We start from the raw sequence: 19,442 nt of genomic DNA, 5'->3' as shown, positions 1-19,442 counted from the left end.
ATCGAACAACGAAGAATTTTTAATCTGTCTAAAATATATAAAACAAACAAGAATCGATGCCGTTAAGAAGAGGCTCGTAATTACGAGTAAGATTCGTTATCTGCTTGTGAGCATGAACGTAGAAGTACATTGTAAGTAATGATATATACCGAGCTGAGTGGCAAAATGTGCGTAGGTAAGCGAGACACGAGTTGGAGAACGCGTCAGAAACACGGATGTTGGACGTCTTTCTACATGGTCTCCACTAGTTCGTGTTGACCAATGAAACTCTACGTCTTTATCTTTTTCCCTGACGCACGTGCAGATAATGCAGATAATTCTTCAACATCTGTCTTCGTTTTAAGCTCTTCTTGAACGTCTTACCACTTCCAATTCGATCACATTTTTACACCTTTGATCCTTTTTACCTCTCTGTTTTCGTTACATTGTACTCGACCGGTTGATAAAAATGCTTTTGTTTTTACAAACAGATAATGCGTATCTGCTTAAATTTTATTTTGCGGGCATTCTTTATTTTCTTTTAATATCTTCGTCTTCACCGAGAAGATAAAAATCACACGAAGTGCATTTTTTTTGCTTGGTTTTAACGGATTCTCGTTGCCTCGTTTAAGCAGGTAGATGTAGTAGTTAATCTAAAAGTCGAAGAACGCGCAAGAGCGTTCCGATCTGAAAAACAAGGCAACGATCGGAGTGTTATCGATACTGAGAATCGTTATCGCTTCGGTCGTGATCCAAAATAACGATACGTGGAAAATACTTTGTAGGTCTCTCGTAGACTCGTAGAACGTTTTCTATGATACTTTACCTTAAACCTTGTCGCGTCCAGTGTATATCTATCCGCAAATCTGATATCACCAAGGACGTGTATTCATTTTCTCCTCCTCAATGTCAGTTTACTTCTTTCGTTCCAGCACAATCTAATTAGGCAATTAATTCGCTAATTCCTCCGGAACTTCATAAACAATTACATAAAGCAGATATATCGGTTAAGAATAAATGTTTTATAGAATTCATTAAAACACTGAAACAAAAATTCGTATTGTACGTAACTGTGCGATATTTTTTTACAAATTTTATCGAGTTTCGATATTAAGCAACGAATCTACCATAAAAATTTCATAATTTTATGATCGACATAAACCACGAGTGGCATCGATGCGGGCAGTCGATGTTCACAGAGTGACGAAAAATTTCGGCGTCGTTCGCAGGACGACCCGGTAAAATTGCACATGTTACACTGTCGAAAATCAGTCGATTGGAAAGAACGTGAAAACGATCGGCGACGACCCAACCATCTTTGGTGCACAAACAGTCGACCAGGGTCGTCTCCGCGACGGCGGTTTGACCTACGAGCGACCTCGGGCCGAGAATCGACCGTCCTCCTTTCGTCATTCCACCTCGTGATATATCGTCGTTTCTCGTAGAACGCCGCGTGATCTTATGTGGAAAAGGCGCAGAACCGGGCAGAGTTTCACGGCTATCTTCGTCGGTTCGTCCGCGAATCCTTGAGCGTGCAAGGTTCCCCCGAAGAACCATTTGCATCATGGTCGTCCAATGAAACACGTGACTGGTTTTGGGAATTCCAACGCGGGCGAAACGATTTTTATTACCGTTCATCCTCTTAAATTAAATACCGGGATCGAGTACTGCATTTTGCAATTTCAACGGACCAAAACGCTAATGGTCCGCCGATCGTTATCTCTTCTCGGATATTTTCGAAGACGTGCTCGCCTTATTATCGTTCGAAAGTGGTGACGTTTTAATTTCGTTATTGGATAACGCGCCATGCTGCCCGCACGCTCGCGCTGCGTTTCAACCATTTCTTTCAGCCTCTACAGTGAGGCCATTTTTTTTCTCTTGACGATGGAATTTGAAGAATCGATCGCTTTTTATTAAATTAACGGTTGCTTTTTACGCGAAGGTAACGGCGACGTTCGAGTAATCTTTATACCTAATAGTGAAATGTCGAGAGTACAGCGTCGTCAATTTCATACAATGTCGCTGAGTATTTCGAAAACTCGACGATCAACAATCGTAATCTGTCACTCGTTTTATCGCGCATTGCTGAGATCTATGGAAAACGATCCGAATTTGTTTTTTGTTTTATTTATTGGCGTAAGAACAAGGAAATGCAATACTAAAAATTCAATGAAATCGTACGCCAGCTATTGGTCGAACGATGACAGAACTTTGGACTAGTCTAGACCTGACTTAATCTAATTCAACCTCTGACCGATGCAGCAACGTTCGAGAAAGGCCTTCGCGGTCAGGGACGAGACGACCGGCTCGTTTCTGGCAAATGCACCTAGCCTTGTCGAACATGTCCTAACATTCGAGCAGTCGTCTCGCTTTCGACACGACCGCCTCATGATAGCTGTTTCGATAAATCGCTCCATTTTTCGACAAGCTCGACATTAAGAATTTCACTTGGAAAACACGCTCAAAACTATCTACGCATATTTAATCTTTTTCTTATTTATTTCTATATACATCGGTTTCTATTTAAAGCAGAACATTCGAAACAATTTCCTGGCATGTTCATCGTATCTATTTTTTATCACTTTCTACTGCTTGTTTGTCCAAAAATAGCAACTCATTAGTCGCGAAAAGGAGACGGTGGACCAATGATCTTTTAAGGACAACGATGAGATCCTTCTAAGAGAAGGAGAGATTCAAGCTCAGCTTGATTCCGTGAAATATTTCGAGGAACCTGAACGCGTGTGGTTCACCAACGCACCCGAGAACGTCCTTGGCGCTCAGGGACGCCTCGAGCAGGCGAGAACGCTCCTCCGATCGTCAGCGTTCGCGAATTAGGTCGAGAGGAACGCGAGCGGAGCGGGAGAGCACATTCTCTCGTAACCATTCGATATCAATAATAATAATAATAATAATAATAATAACAATAATAATAATAATAGCACAAGTCTCACTAGCATAGAGGTTTCCTTCTTCTCTTCCTTATTCTTCTGTCATTTCGCAATTAATCGTATCGCTCTGAAATTTCCGGAAATTCAACCGATTTCATAACCATATCTCGTAATTTATTGAGATCAGTTACACGTTACCATCATTAGTTACTGGGAAAAACACGTTAGTTATGATCATTGTTTCGCTGCATTTATCGTGTAATTCTCTTACTGATACAATTTATGGTGGATATATTTAGAATGGATTAAAAGTATTATCTGACTGTGAAATCTGTAATACTACATCTTAAAATATCTGTTTCTGATTAGTGTTTATGTAGCTTAGCAGTTTTGCTATAACGTTGTTTAAAATTTGGGATCCTGTGTTTATATATTCTTAAATGTGTTGCAGAGGTGTTTATAGTAAAGAACCTGTTTGAGTTTTACTACTTTCTAATACATGAATCAAATTCCTAGAAAACGAGAGGAAAAACGAAATAGGCTACACGCGAATTGTTTTGCTTTATCGTTCCACCTTGGTTATGGTTTCTTCTAACCGCAAGGCTCTAAAATATACCAAGCGGTGATTTCGCGACAAAGCGAAGGTCAAAATCGTTCTTTTTCTCCTTTATTTTCCTTGCTCCCGTGAAAGTCTTTCCGACGTGTTTCAGAAGAAGAAAAAAAGGAAGAGTTTCTCTCGTAATCATTCGATGTCAATAATAATAGCAACTTGGACGATGCAGAGATTTCCTTCTTCGTATTCTTCCCCCACTTGCGCCGCGAAGTCGACCTTTCCGTCGTGTCTTTCCGTAGATCGTGTGTTGCTTACATCGACCTGTGCCAGTATTGTTCTAATTTATTTTCTAGTATTAAACGACAATATTTGTTTTTTATGGTCTTTCGTCGCTGTAAATTATAACACTGATTAAATTTCTTCGCGCTTAAAGCTGCTAACTTTCCAATTTTAGACGGTTTATTTTTCCTTGTGTTATATATAACCTCCATTTCCTATGTGCATCACAAAGCCGGACAAACTAGCATTATCGTTATAATCATAATTACTAAGAAACACGACTACGAGTATAATTTACCCGGTAGTTTTTTAAACCGTTCGCATCTTTCACAGTGTAAAATCTAAAAATTTACTCGTATTCGTATCATCGATACGATATAGGTTATTTTATCGTATCACGATGGAATATCAGTGTTTTTCAATTTAACTATTCTTCGACGTTGCTTGCACAAAGTGTGCGCGTGAAAAATTCTATTTTGAGGAAAAATATCGCGGTTTTAATCGTACACGCAAACGACGATGTTCGAATAGGACTATAACAACCTCGAATAAAACAGAGGAGGTAGTAGAGGGCAGTAGGAGGAGACGGAGGACGAAAGCGCGCGCTCGCTCGCGAAGAAGAAGTAGGACGCCGCTGCAAGGTTCCCTGGCAAGCGTTTAACCTAACCTAACCTAGCCCAATCTAGGCGCGGACGCACACGCGCGCGCTTCTATCTGCTCGCCCACCCCCTCCTGCCCCCTCGAGCCACCGCATTAACCACGGCAACCCCACCTAAGCCGGCCGACCTGCTGCACTCCGCTCTCTCCCTCGCGTTATCTCTCTTACTCTCTCGCTGTGTCTCTACGTTTCTACGATCATCCGTCTTTATCGTTTCGACTTCTGTACACGACGGCATTCGCGTTACTCGCGCGAGTTATAGTCGGTTAGACGTCCTTCGTCTAACCGTAAATGCGCGAAAACAGGCTCCGCGTTCGAACTGCGTGTATACGCTAGCGGTTGCCGGCACGGTCATAGAACTTTCGTCCGTGAAACGTGCTAGTGCCTTTGGACAAGTAACTTCGCCTCGGAGAAAGCGATGAAAAGGATTACGAGACTTCAGTCACCGGCTTACCAACCGCGGCAATAACCATACTCGATCTTTGCTCGTTTCGCGACTCGCTTGTTCTGTCGTGTCCGAAGCTTGCCTTTTTTCTTTCTTTTTTTTTTTTTCTTGTTCGCGATAGACGAATGACCTTTCATGATCTTTAACGTTTTACTACCCGTTGTAAAGGAATCATCGGTGTGTATCGAGAGTGAGTGGCAAGTGGTGAGTGTTTCGCCACGGTGCAAAGACGCGAAGCGCGGCCGATTGGCTACGATCGGCTCCGATCGACTACGTCCGGCTACCTCCGGGCAGGGGGGTCGAAGAAAGAAAGGATTTGCCGAGACCGGCGAACGGCAGCGGTGAAAAGTGCAAGTGGAGTGTGAACGGTGCATACGAAGTGTGTTTATGCCACTTGGTTCCTGTGTCAACGGTTTCTCGTGGCGAGAGCTCTTTTTTTTGCCGGTACGCGCCGCTCCAATTCTCCGGAAACCACCTCTCGATGTCGAGGGTTACTTCCGAGAAGATGTAACAATCTGCCGCTCAACTTTCCCGATATATACGTCTAACGTGCGTAGGTTAACGATTTGCGTACGGAACTGTAATTTATGCGTGTATGTTAACAAACATAAATTCTATGTACTGATTTCAGGTTGTTTCGTAAAATTCGCAACAAGTTAGCAGTTTGACAGTTAAGTGAGAATCGTGGAGCCTTTGTAATTTCGTGTTTTGTCTCGTGCAAAACAATCTACGGAACAATAACGACGCTAACTCTATCGATTGTTTTCTTCTTTTTAAGATCTTAATTGTGAAAGTTGCTATCTCGTGACCGATATAGGGACCAGTTATAGCTTGTGTTTCATCTTGATTCGTGACAGTCATTACCATACTGGTTCGAGGAAAATATTAGTCGCATGGAGCTATTTAAAGAAAATTTTGATCTTGCTCTTGTGTCATGATTCTGCCCCTGTGGAACGTGGTGAAGTAACATTACATTCTTCTCTTAAATATTTTCTGTATTTCCTGAAAAATCGTGTGTTTTATCGAACTCGTAGTACAAACACTATGCTATTAGTTTCTACTTTAGTGTAGTAAATACACTACTACGATAGTGTATTTACTTGAAAAGCGTTTCCTTAACCTCGATACTTTTCGTAAATCCATAGCATCGATAATAACCTCTCCGTGACCTCGATTACGCGATCGATATTAATCCTGTCGATATTCTCCTTTGAATCTACTGCGTGAAAGAGTTGCACAAGGACGGCGAGTTCGACTTTACAACGTGTACCGCTACTTTATAAGCTCCTCATGATTAACGTTGAAATTAATGTTAATGATTATATTTTTCATGTCTCCCGACGATACAGTTTTTCCCAGTTTTATTCGCTTATTCGTTCATCCAGAAGATTTCAATTATGGTTTGCCGGCCGGTTTCGCTTTCTCCTTCGCTTTCGCTATCGCCACAGCTAAACAGCTCTATGCTCTATTACTGTTTCGTGAAGCCAAGGAAAGCGTGAAAGGTATGAAATACAAATCCTTTAGTTAGTGCAGTGTAAAGTGATTTGGTGCCTGTTTCCCTCTTGCGTTATCATTTTCTAATAAGTATTTAAAACGATGAATTTAATGTTGGTAATCATGACAATGGAATATCATTGTACTGATACAAAGTAAACAAAACGTCGGGTTTCAATATGGATCAAACAGGTATTTGGAGCAGATTTTTTTCAAATATTCTCGTCAAGATATTTCGAGTAAAAAATTAATTAAATATTATTTCACAGTTTCCTCTGTTTACTATCTTTTAGGCTTATGCAGCATTAGTTACGAGCGAGTAGGAATATCCAGATTCTTCTAGTTGTTCCATATAACAATCAGATTAATAGATTTACGTTAGACAGTAGTATTGTTATTCGTAAATAGCATTTTTCCGACTCTTTTAAGTATATGAAGATGTTTATGAAATGTATGGTGTCGTTTAATTGTTAAAGTGAACGGTATCTGATTATCTGATGGCGAGTGCACAAATGCTGAAAACGAAAGTCAATACGACCAGTAACCACCTGTTACATTCTACCTGGAAAAAAGGACGAACAAGAGAATAGTAGTGAAATAAGCATCATGACCTAAATTATATTTTAAAGTTCTTGATACATTGACCTGCGATTATTTAGACATTTTACTGGCACGTGTAATACTCGAGGAATGTATTTGAAAATTATTTCCAGAACTGGAAACTTTAATGTTTAACTACTCTTTGGAAATTTAATAATAATTTAAATTAATTTATATTATATAAACTTGTTTAAATAGCTGTTTAAAAATAGAGTCGTTGCGAAAATTTATTCTATTCATCGTGTGTAGGAAGCAATAAAAAATTATTCGTCCCTCCTGTAACAAAATTTCAACTAAATTAGCGCGAAATGAGTCGATTAGACGCATTAGAATTAACGGTAATCCTTTTATTTCGATCGAAAGCCCCGAAGACTCGAGGAAGACTTCGCTTTTCAGAATTGGTACCGCGAAACCTATATCCGCGTCTATAAAGTGCAGTGAACGCGAGTGGGTGCAACGAACTTCGTTTTCCCCCTCTTTTGTCCTCTCTTTCTACCGTCTTGTCTCCCTCTCTCACGTGCAATCTCCCCCTCTGAACCTCCTCCCCTCTTACGAACGATCACACAAGCACCGCGTCTCTTGTACCAAACCAGACACAGGCGTAGCCTCGAATTTTGGATGATTCTACAATTTCGTAATTCCTCTCCTCTCACAATGTTTACTTTTCATTAATCTAACGTTTTCTAACGTATTATAGAACTGATTCACGCGTTAGTTTGCACAGTGGTCATCGCTGACTCACGATACTTAATTTGTTTAAATAATTAAAATAAGATAAATTTCATGGACTAAGAAATTATCAACGATGTTAAGTAGTTTAGATAAGACTATCAAAGAAAAGTACGCAAATAGAAAATATGTAAAAATTACATATTGCGTTATGGCATATTTGAATCTATTGCGGTTCCCAAGACAAAATATATAAAATTTGCATGACATTCAACGTATTAACGTAGAATTAATATCCTTGATTGTTTTATCATTTTGACAGTTTTCATTTGATCAAATTATTTTGTTGCGAATACCGATATTACAAGAAAACGGTATTTTCTACTTCGTGGCCGGAAGGAATAGTTTGCTTGAAGTTTCCTTTGTTTATTACAATAATATTAATAAAATGTAATATTTGATAAGCTGATAGACAAGACAAATATGATAGACGTTTCCTCAAGTATCCGTTGGAACAAGAAACAAGAATAGTTCTGAAAAATATAAAAAGTATTGAACATTATGTTAATGTTAGTTTCTCAAAATATGACTGTTGATATTTATATGGAGATGTAGTTGTAAATTTAAATTCGATGAAATAAATTACTTTTTATATTTTTCAGAACTATCCTTGTTTCTTGTTTTAACGGATACTTGAGAAAACGTCTATCATATTTGTCTCTAATAAGATAGCAGCAACATGTTAATGAGGCTTACCCATTAGCATTTAAGAAGACATAAATATTTCATTGCTCGTGTTTTCCAATCATTAAATTCATAAACTTAATGCACAATCGTCTACTTTAGGAACGAAGCCTTCCAGGCTTGTGCGAGCTTTTATATTTTTGATACCTGTTTGTTTCGTTTGCTTTGGAGCTACGGTCGTAACCTAAATTTTCAGCGTGTTACTAGCTTCATCAACAATCACAACATACGTTTACAGCTAATAAGATTGTGATATAATATATTCCCGTGGAACCTATTTCCGGGATACTAATATAGTAAAAATAGTCGTATAAGAATATAATACTAAAATACTTCGAAGTTCATAGTTCACTACATTTTGTTGCTTATCGTCGATAAAGAATATCGTTAATTCTATATATTGCTATGGTATTTAAAAATCTCCACGAATAGTTACAATACATAGTAGTTAAAATCACGAAACGGCACATATATAACTTTCTCAAATAATTATAGTTTATTCAGAGATATACCAAAAAAAAAGATTAATTAAAAATTTTTAGAGCTTCTTTTTAACATATCGTATCATATTCAGAGTTCGAACAAAATGTGAAAAGCGTCTTATCGTCGTGCATAATTTTTCATTTCAATTTCGTGTTAAACTTTTTCTTAAACCATTCAAATCCTTTTTGTTTGTTAGATCTCGAAACATAAATTTCGAAGATCGTAACAGCTTTGTGTCGTTTTCGACCAATTGGATTCTTCTAATCTTAAAGAATATCTTGACCAAAATATGGAGACTAATCTCATTGGCACCCATGATCTCTCATTATTACTTTATGATAAATAAATGTTGTTTATTTGCTAAAATGAGAAGAAAATGGAAATACAAAATTTGAGAGATCGTAGCATGGTTAAAAATACTTTTAATTTTTGAGTGCTTGATACGTAGATTTTTGTAAATGGACTTATCGATTTGTAAATGATAGAGAGTAGATACGTTCCTGTAGAGGAGCGGTCTCTCTTGGAAGCAGGCAGTGGAGCGCATAGGAAGCGCGAAAGCGTTAACCCCACTGTGTGGTCAACCTTCTATTCTAGTGCGCGTGTAAGCGTGCCTCTTGCTGAGGGTAAACGCAGAACGGCCATGCACGCGTTACGAAGACCACCGTGGGTCATCTTCGTCGTGGGAGCAACCCCACTTTCCACTCGTTCATCCGCGTCCGAATATCGATCGAGGGCGCACAGTTACAACAAATACTTCATAGATTTATGTTGCAGATTTTCTAAGGACCACTAATATGACACGTTACATGCAAATTAGATCATTAGATAAATTCCCTACTGGAGAAATTGAATTTTTATTTTTAGTAATTTTAAGGAATAAATCAAATAAATGATACAGGAATGGGAAGTTTCCGTATAGTAATGATAATCTAGATACTTGTTCGTGATATAGTACCTGGGTTATTTATGTTAGGAAAGAAATATGTTTTAATTAAAGAGCACTAAAGATTGGTGTTTCGTTTATTTTGTATTACATACATATACATGTAAAATAGTATTGTATGGTAATATATAATGTTGTAATACAATATGTTTGTTTTTGATGTCCGAAGATAAGTTGAAATTTCTATTAACTAGCATACATAACTACGCTTATATAAATTGATGACTATAATTATAATTACGCGCTAGTTATTCTACAACTAGTGCAACTTGTTAGCGTTTTGTAGAATTAGAATGGATATTGTGCTGTTTTGCCAAGTGACAAAGTTATCGCACAGTTTAGCTTTTGTATTTAAGACTCTTATTAAACAAAAATATTACTTTAATATATGACATATCGTTTATCTATCGGATATACGAAACCCTGATGTTCTCATAGTACAACGAAGACAGTGTATTTGTTGCACTTACTTAAGAGTCCTTTATGCAACTCGGCTAATTACACCGTTGCTTCGGACGCGTGGCCGATTTGTATGCACGATGCAAGATATCATGAAAATGATAATATAGATGTATACCAGATGTCTTCTATTGGACGTCCTTGGATTCAATGACAACTATTTTCTATGCAAGGTCAAAGTAAACTTTAACCGACTTATCAAGTTTATCAATGTCATCATTACATCACAGATACTTTTAATCTGACTTATCTATTATCAACAAATAAACTACACCCTAGTACCGTACTGTAATCAATTTCAAGTGCCAAAAAAATAATAAGAACTTCATCTTAACTAGTATCTAAATGTCCTTTAATAAACTATTTATCGCATCAAAGGTGTTACATTGCGAGTCACATTGTCACGATTATAGCAATCTCTTATACTCTCTTATTAGTTATAATGTTAACGAAAAAAAAAAAAAAAGAAAAGAAAAGACAAATTGAAGAATCGCATATAAGTAATACATACATAGTTAGACAACAGAGTTTAGCGAGTAGTACAAGGCCAACGACATAAAATATTCGAAGGACGCTGAGGAAATGCTTATTCATGGGAGAAAACATTTATTTACAGCTTGAACAAGATGCACGCAATGGAAGGTGCGGCTGGCAATGGGAAGAAGGTGGATTCTGCTGAGAAGACGAGGGACGACGAATCGTCCAGGTCTTCGCCAAAAGTTCCTCAAAGTCAGCAGAATGGAGCGGCTCTTCCAGAAGAAACTGCCGCAGCTCCAACCACCATCGAATGCCTTCGATCCACGTCAATAAAAAAAGAACCTCTCTGTGATTCGGAACCGGAGGTAGCAAGCAAAAGCCTGTCCTCGGCGGAGACGATGCAACAGAAACCCGTAGTTTCCCGTTGCACGAAATCGGAAACTGAAGGCAGCAGGAAGAGAAAGTCAACGGATGGACAATTGTCGTCAAATGGAAATTCTACTCCGAAGAAGTTCTGTACCGAACAGAGGGAACAGTATATCTCGTCTCTTGTTGGCTGTGAAAAAGTTACCGCGGAAGAACTTGCTGCGAGGGCTGATCAACTTCGAGCCGAAGTTCAGGTAAATATTGTTTTTCGTTGCTTTCCGTTAGATTTAATATGTTCAAATAATTCCACAATTATACATTTGAATCGACTGATAGAAGAGAAGAACAAAAATAATTTTCGTTGCTTTCAATTTTATTTAATATATGCAAACGATTCCAGTATTACATGTTTATATCAACTGTTAGAAAAGAACAAAAATAGTTTCACATTTTAGTCGTAAGTTATTAGTTAAAATCGAATTTAATTATATTTAGATCATTGTTGTAGAGAGATATTAAGTTGATATTTATTACATATGTACATAGAGAATAATAGTAAGTATTTTTTAATAGGAGAAACTATAATACCAGATATCCAACGTATGTCAGACGTTTTACATTTATTTGATTCACGAGATGTCAGGTGTTATCTAATATTAGCATAAGGCGATATCCAAGAGGTATTTTGGGTACTTAATTATTTCCGTTCTTATTCTTTGCAAAATAGGCCCTAGACGAGTTAGCACGTGCCAAAGAAATGGAATGGAACGAGATTTTGAGCATGAGAAAGTTAAAGGAGGAAGCGTACCTGAGAATTGAGAGAAGAAGACAAGTTATGGGATTTATGGAGGGCAATGGACAATTAGCGGACACATTGCCACCAGCTAGTTTAACGCTGGGTCCTGAATGGGAAAGTAGCGGCAATACTACTCCCGTATCCAAAGAAAAATTGAGTTTCGGTTCTAAGGAAGATCTTCCTGAAGAAAGTTCTCAAGATTCGCCAGCTTTCAAAAGAGAAAAGGGCTCGAAACAAGCGTCGCAACGCCAATCGACACCACCCAAACAAAGTGGAGAAAATGGCCGGAAACAGGCAGAAGCGCTTAGTCCGGAGAACAGACAAATCGGCGAAGGTCGACAAGGTACCATCGTCGACGTTAGATCTATCATCGCTGATTACAGACTCAGGCATCCTGAAACGGTACCACGCAGGTAAACATGGAATATCAGAATATGCAAATCAGAAAGTATACTATGTCAAGTCCTATCAAATCTTTTCTGGGTTTTCCACATGCATATTGATTTCTACTATTTTATATTTGAACAAAGTTTGCACAAGGATTTAAGTTTCCGGGAATAGAAATTTCTCGTGTTTGTGAGATTTATAAAAATTAATTATCTTGAACTGTTACAGAGGTCGAAGAATGAGAAATTCGGTGAATGTTGGCCTTGGAGCTGGTGGAGCTATGGTCGAAACAGGTCACAACGTTGATTCAAGGCCTTCTAGTACAGATTCTTGTAAAAGCAACTCAAACACAGTTGATCCAAATAATTCTATGAGCTTTAAAGATGTGCTTGTGCAGTTTGCCAAATTAAGTCAACAACAAGGTATGTAATTGCGTACAAAGCCGCACAAAAAAAGGACCTTATTCTAAAGGAAAATTTTGAAGTTCCAAGTTTAGAAATTGATTTAACTCTTTCATAAATGTTAAGTGTCGAGCAAATTATTAATTATTTTCATGTAAAATTGTTACAGGTGAACCTGTAAAAACTCCTCAAAATTATCCGGATGTGACGCTTCACCCCGTTGCTCCATCTCCAGCGCCACAAAATACTCCACCTCAACAGAGCGGTTCATTACTTCATGGAATTCTCACGAAATCACAATCTCCAAGACCTACTACTTTTTCACCTACTTTAGCTAGATTACTCACCGCACCTGAAAGAGAAAGGAATGCATCAACAACCGCGTCCATGCCACAGCAAAGTGCGGCAACCCAGCACCTTTTGCAAACATATCAAGGCTCTAATCCGGTTTCTATCAGTGACCTCCTATCTTCTTCCAAGGTATTTTTTTTTTTATATATATATAAATCAAACTTTACTCATATTGCATATACAAATTAGCCTAGTATGTTAACGGTACTAATATCATTTACTTTTATATCTTTAGGCTCGAACTGAAATAACGATAACGCCAGTGATCAACACTTCAGTTCAGTCTCATGTGGTAAGTGTATACTATAATATGGGATATATATTTATGCATTTAATGTGAGATGTATAGATACATTTCAAAAATATTTTTCTTTGTAGGACGATGTTGAAGAAGAGTCAGCAGTAATCGAAGATAGAGAGACTCGTATTTCTTCGGGTGGCAGGGATGCTAGAGAGGATAGAGATAGTCCGCCACGATGCCAAGGATGTCATGAACGTGTAGCACAGTTCGTATGTGCTGGCTGCGGTCATCAGTGGTATTGTAGTCGCGAATGCCAAGTAAGATTTAAAGCTTATCTCATATGCAATGTTTAATAAATATCATGCGTGAAATATAATATATAATGATCAAATTATATTACATTGATTATTGATAAAATTAATAATTTCAGGTTGCTGCGTGGGACGAACATTCGGAAGTGTGTTCTGGTTAAGGGACGAGCACATATATTAATCTAAACCTTCCGTTTACTCGTGGTATCAGATTACATACCCTTTTAACTAAGAATGAATCTAGTCAAAACAAGAATAGGCGAGAACGTAACACGTTTTGAGTACGATAAGAGGAATGGAGAAACAATGAGAAAGCAGTATATATTTTTAAGGATCTTAAAACATGTTTAATCTGTAAAAAATAAGTTTTATTTCTTTAAAAAAAAAAAAAGGAATCGCCATAATAACGGCGCTTTTCATGAAAGACGAGTATTTACAAGAGTGAAAGCATGAGACTTACTTTGGTCTCCTTGACAAGGAAAAATTAGGAATCAAGTTGAGACGATCGTTGCTTCACTGTAATCACCGCGTTGCTTTTATTCGTTGTCAGTTCCAAACGATCGTGAATCTTCACGAAAACAAATAGAGAGTATTAACCCTGCTAAATTAAGCATTTAACGTGTATCTTTCAAAGAACAAACTGTTCGTGAGATTCCTAACGTAATAGGAATTCATGTTGGGTATAAACATTTGTAACAACTTCGTATATCAGATACTTTTTTTAGACCTTAATCAATGCATGACGTACAATGTACGCTAGTCGAAAATTTTCAACTTTTCCCAAACAAAAAAAAAAAAAAAAAAAAAGAAACGTTACCAGAACTAGCTGGTATGTGTTCTTATAACGAGGAAGAAAGCACAAAACTGTATCTCGCGATGTTGTACATAATTTTATACGTGTTAGCAGGGTTGTTCAGTGTAAAATTTTAAAAGGTTGGTTAACCGTGTGCCATGCGTAAGATTCGTTTCATGGTCAGCTTTATATGTTAAACAAATTTAAGTTGTAGACTATTCGAGTGTTTTTATAATTTCATCATTTTTGCTTTGTTTCTCTATTTTCCTTTCCTTTTTCGTTTCCTTTTTTAACTACGTCCTATTCTTTTAAATTAAAACGATATTGCATTTGATGATAAAAATGCAAAGTACATACGGACGTTTTAGCTTTCACGTATATTTCGACGTTCATTTGAGAAACAGCACGTACAATGCGTACTGAATATTATATTTTATAACACATTTGTTACCAACGTATAAATTTAGATTTAATGAAGTGTTAGTCTTAGTGTAGATTTAAGATACTTCTTTTTTCTTTTTGCAACTTGTTCGTTGGTAACATATTTGACATGTCTTGAGTTCATTTTTTCTTTTTTTTTTTTTTTTTTTTTAATCAGCATGTTACCTAAACGACAATTGCCGTAGACATAATCTGTAGTCCAAAGTTCCTACAGGTACACGTAACTTTATATATATTTTTCCCAATTATAAAGCAACCAAAATAAAGTTTTTAATCATATTTTCATGAATTTTTACTATCTCTAAACCAGATGCATGCTGCAAATGTATTAACTTTCCCACTTTTCTTAAATAAAAATAGCGAGGTTGATCTCAATCTCTCTAACATATTTTTAGTTCTCGCAATACGCAGTTCATGAATGTCAATGTCTTTTTCATTGTTTTTCTATTTTTATTCTTTAAAATTTCATAGTGATTACTTTTATTTTTATAAAATATTTTATGTAATTTTAAATAATGGTTGTATAAATATATATAAATTTCATATATGAAATAACACGTATGTAATGCACCTAAATTATATAATTAAATGCAATAAAATGTATGAATTATTCATATAAAATATTAATTTATATTTATTTTGGATCACTGTTACCATAATTTACTAAAAAACTATTGGCGGCACTGCTACAGCGTTGTGTAGAAGGAGAGATTTACGCGGCAAACTATTTCCGTATCATAAGATTTTTTTTTATTAATAGAATGACGTTTCCACAAGCTCATCAAGTTGAATTGATAGCACTGGCCGAACTAGCAGGGATTTCAGCAGTTCCAGGAGTTTATCGGTAATAATTTATGAATTATACAAACGTAACCTATACGATTGTATGCGAAAGCTTTAGTAAGATATAGCTATAGAGATAAGCTCATATATGCTATAAATGTCAACATTTCATAATAAATGTAACATTTATCTAAACGCAACAAGTGCAAAATTTGTTAATGCCGTAAAAAAATAAACAAATATAAAGAATAAAATCTTATTTTGATTAGTTGATAATAGTCAAAGCTATGTGATTTCAAGAAATTATTCTTTCAGCATCATATTGGAATTATTGGCTCTTCAAATATCTCCAGAGGATATATACGTCCTTTTAAAGCAAATATGTCCTCGATCAACAGAAAACAGAGCTGTTGATAATATTGAAGGGGTACCTAATGTACCTACAAATTAATACACATAATATAATTTAACACAATTTAATACAATCAATACATATTTTTATATAATCGATTATTATTTATAAAATATGTTACAAATATCTTAATTTTTACATTAATGTAACAAACAATTTTGCATTATTTTTTATTAAAATCAAATATTTTCTATATAATCTAAGGTATCTTGAAATGCATACAAAGTCATATATATACGAATACAGAGTGTAATTTAATTGTAAACATACTGTAAATATTTAAGTTATTGATTAATAAATATATATTTAATGACTATTTGTGAATATTTCATATGAATATTAGATATATTTTGAACTTCCTGCCCGAGCTAATTTATCAGCCATTTCATTACCATAAATTCCAACATGACCATTGACATGATTCTGAAACATTAAAGTATCAACATTCATGAGCTATAAAATATAAGATTAAGGCATTAAGTACTAATAAAATAATCATATATTACGCACCCAAACCACGTTTAGAGGTTTTAAAGCATTTTCCATTTCTACTAGTTCATTCTTATTTATAACAGGTTTGTTATTCGAAGTAACCCATCCATTTTTTTTCCAGCCATGTATCCAACACTTTATGCAGTTGATAAGAAATTGGGAATCTGTATTAATCTTTAAATTTTTAATGCCTGCCTTTCTTGCTTGTCTAGCAGCTACAGTTACAGCCTGAATTTCTGCATTGTTGTTAGTTGCTCGACCAACAGCAGCTTCTGATACATTTCTACAATTAACATTTTTAAACAGGATATTTACATTGAATTACATATTAAATATAACTAAAAGATATATTGTAACATACAGAGGATGATTGTCACCAAACCAAACACCTATACCAGCCTTTGCATTTTTTTTCCCATTTCCAGTACATGCACCATCTGTATATACATTGACAAAACCATCGCTATCCACAATAAAATTTTGAGTTAAATCCTAAAAAATTAATAATATAGTGTGATAAATATAAAAATCCATCCATAAAAATTATATGTGGAACTCAATATAAAATATTTTATCTTACATTTACTTTATTTATACATAAATTTTCATATTTTGTTGAATCTGTTGTTTTTAGCTTTTTTGAACTTGATTGTTCGGTATCAGAGTCTGTACCTTTGTTACTTCGTTGTCTAAAATTATTTTCCAATTAATATATTCATCTATGTACACTAATATGTTAAAATTGTGTTATACCTTTTAGTAATTGTAGGTAATGCATCTTTCACTTCATTTTCTTTATTTGCTTTCTCATGTTCTTTAATGAAGCTGTTTGCTTCTGTTTCTGTTTTAAATTTTTTAAATACCGGTCCAGAAAAACAAGACACTTGTTCATGACATTCAGACCTTATTTGATAAGAACAGTGAAATACAGTTTTTTTAAGTAGATTTAAAACAATGTATTAATGCATAATGAATGTAAAAATTTGTTACCAAGTACGATAAATTCCAGGTTTACGACCTTTGGCTACTGCATAATAATATTTGGAAGTCATATTTTTTAATATAATCATCAAAGGCTTAAATCTGTTTGGTGTCATTTAATTGTACAATTAATTTGTGATGAATTCTGTTTAACATTAACTGATTTTATGAAATTTCACACATTTAGAGTGAAACATATTTCACATATAGAGAGTAAATTATTCCTATAACAATATCATAAAGTATGTATTATATACCTTACAATCATATAAAGCATATAACGAGATTTAAACAAGTACAAAAAATAACTAAAATCTAAGATCGTTCAATCATATAACACAGGTCTGACCATTCATATATTGCAGGCAAAGAGGACAATGTCCTCTGAGTGAATGTTAACTTGAGAAAGCATTTCGCGCGAAAAATTTACAGTACATATACACCTATTTGTATATAATCATGCAGGTCCATATAAACTTTATAAATTTAATTATTAACTTTTGTTAAACATTATATTGTTTTGGCTTCACCTAGAAGCCTAGAGATATACTTTCGTCTAGTAAGTGACCAGACCTGTCTTTTTCTACTAAACGGATAAAAGACAGTATAAGTCAAATTTTGGTAAAAACAGAATATGCTAATGTATTCTACATTGCTGCCTTTTGCTTATGTTTCTAATAATAATACAAGTCAATTTCATTTCCTTCTCACTTGTTTACTTGAGATTTTAATAGTATATTCAATATCTAACATTTAATCTTATTACTATTTACTTTAAATACCATACAATTTTCTGCAAAACAAATAATTCTGAATTATACTCTTTTGCCTTTAGAGTTTATAATGTTATAGCTAAGCTGCCGATGTTTATACATTTATATTACAATATAGTATCTAGTGGGCAAAATAAATTTTTGTGTAGATTTCATTTTTTTATTTATGTTTGTAAAAATGTAAATCTGTGCAAACACAATCACAACTTTATTATTTTATTATATTAACTTTACTGTTTTACCTTTACCTTATTAATTATTATCTTAAATTTTGGTATTTCTTACTCTTCTACTTTTTTTCCCATTCTCTGGGATTAATTATGTATTAACACAATTTATATAACCTCTTTCTATGATTGTAGATAAAGATGAATACGGATATCGCCAATGAGCATGAGAAAATTTAGCCAAAAGTACGATCTATGCATTACCGCCACCATATCCAAGCGGTCGAATTATATACACATTTCTTTCTTCGGCAGTTTTGCTGTAAGAAGCATGAGTATACAAAACTTAGCCGAAATATTAACTAATTGCAAGTAGGTATACTCATCAATAGCTAAAAATAGTCCCTTGGCTCTTAGTTGCATTGAAAACAAGCTTTCCAATTCCAATAACTTTAAGAAATAAGTTATAGAATATGACAAAAGGGTTGGAGAAAATTGGTAAGTATTGGTAAGAATTACAAAAATAAAATAGTATAAGAAGTATTCGAAAACTTACAAAACTACTAAAAACGACATAATTTTTTGAGAAAATCCACGAGGACAAAACTTGTTGATAAAAATAATAATTTTATATCAGAACATGAACAGAAGGTGTTATAATTTCTCCGATTTTTGAAACTAACATCATATTTCAGAAATTTGTTGAAGTTGAGAATTTCGAGATTTTGACCAAAACTTTGAAACGATTTTGCGACTTTATATTACAAGAACATGACAGCATAGGAGATGGTATAATCGAAATGAAATTATATCAAAGATTAGAATGTAGGAACATAAGAATTTATTGAAGTTGTAATTTTCGAGTTCTTGAGCAAATTTTTCGTGAAGAATATCTATATTCTATCAGGAGAATATAATCTTGTGGCACTATTACGATTATTGTCGGAATTTGACATGATTTCTCGGTATGTCCGAATGCCATTTTGTGTTCTTTTTTAATACGGCTCTTCTTGCAACGTCGCGTGTTCTTAATTATTTCCTGATGTATCATACATATCTGTATGTAAAGTATACAT

General features: G+C 35.1%; 3 protein-coding genes across 8 annotated transcripts in view; 2 read left to right on the top strand and 1 right to left on the bottom strand.

The window, feature by feature from the left end:
• Nucleotides 1–15,037, top strand: part of LOC139985643 (uncharacterized) — a 35,251-nt gene extending 20,214 nt beyond the window's left edge. For all 6 annotated transcript variants that reach the window (XM_072000222.1, XM_072000221.1, XM_072000220.1 and 3 more), the window contains 7 exons: nucleotides 10,811–11,291; nucleotides 11,765–12,246; nucleotides 12,449–12,642; nucleotides 12,791–13,101; nucleotides 13,208–13,264; nucleotides 13,351–13,530; nucleotides 13,644–15,037. In XM_072000222.1, coding sequence (XP_071856323.1) covers nucleotides 10,811–11,291; nucleotides 11,765–12,246; nucleotides 12,449–12,642; nucleotides 12,791–13,101; nucleotides 13,208–13,264; nucleotides 13,351–13,530; nucleotides 13,644–13,685 — 1,747 coding nt within the window. In that variant the 3' untranslated portion in view covers nucleotides 13,686–15,037. The remainder of the gene's footprint in view (nucleotides 1–10,810; nucleotides 11,292–11,764; nucleotides 12,247–12,448; nucleotides 12,643–12,790; nucleotides 13,102–13,207; nucleotides 13,265–13,350; nucleotides 13,531–13,643) is intronic.
• A 380-nt stretch (nucleotides 15,038–15,417) lies between these two features.
• On the top strand, nucleotides 15,418–16,055 carry LOC141445734 (uncharacterized). The gene is made up of 2 exons (XM_074111639.1): nucleotides 15,418–15,602; nucleotides 15,857–16,055. Exons 1-2 carry the CDS (start codon nucleotides 15,520–15,522, stop codon nucleotides 15,990–15,992), a joined length of 219 nt encoding a protein of 72 aa, XP_073967740.1. The 5' UTR covers nucleotides 15,418–15,519; the 3' UTR covers nucleotides 15,993–16,055.
• Nucleotides 16,056–16,237: 182 nt separating this feature from the next.
• Nucleotides 16,238–17,590, bottom strand: Rnh1 (ribonuclease H1). The gene is made up of 6 exons (XM_072000230.1): nucleotides 17,436–17,590; nucleotides 17,199–17,348; nucleotides 17,026–17,134; nucleotides 16,807–16,937; nucleotides 16,464–16,728; nucleotides 16,238–16,376 (listed from the first exon to the last, which is right to left on the bottom strand). The coding sequence occupies exons 1-6, from the start codon at nucleotides 17,540–17,542 to the stop codon at nucleotides 16,293–16,295; spliced, it is 846 nt and encodes a 281-aa protein (XP_071856331.1). The 5' UTR covers nucleotides 17,543–17,590; the 3' UTR covers nucleotides 16,238–16,292.
• Nucleotides 17,591–19,442: the final 1,852 nt, after the last annotated feature.

The sequence above is a fragment of the Bombus fervidus genome, chromosome 3, assembly GCF_041682495.2.
Source record: "Bombus fervidus isolate BK054 chromosome 3, iyBomFerv1, whole genome shotgun sequence".
NCBI lineage: Eukaryota > Metazoa > Arthropoda > Insecta > Hymenoptera > Apidae > Bombus > Bombus fervidus.
Note: the sequence above shows the minus strand (reverse complement) of the source record. Positions and strands in the feature narration are given on the sequence as shown.

Coding starts and splice junctions, on each gene's coding strand:
- LOC141445734 (XM_074111639.1), top strand. CDS start 15,520: ATGACGTTTCCACAAGCTCATCAAGTTGAATTGATAGCACTGGCCGAA. Junction 15,603..15,856: donor GCAGTTCCAGGAGTTTATCG/GTAATAATTTAT, acceptor TTATTCTTTCAG/CATCATATTGGAATTATTGG.
- Rnh1 (XM_072000230.1), bottom strand. CDS start 17,542: ATGACACCAAACAGATTTAAGCCTTTGATGATTATATTAAAAAATATG. Junction 17,135..17,198: donor TTACCTACAATTACTAAAAG/GTATAACACAAT, acceptor AAATAATTTTAG/ACAACGAAGTAACAAAGGTA. Junction 16,938..17,025: donor TATGTATAAATAAAGTAAAT/GTAAGATAAAAT, acceptor TTAATTTTTTAG/GATTTAACTCAAAATTTTAT.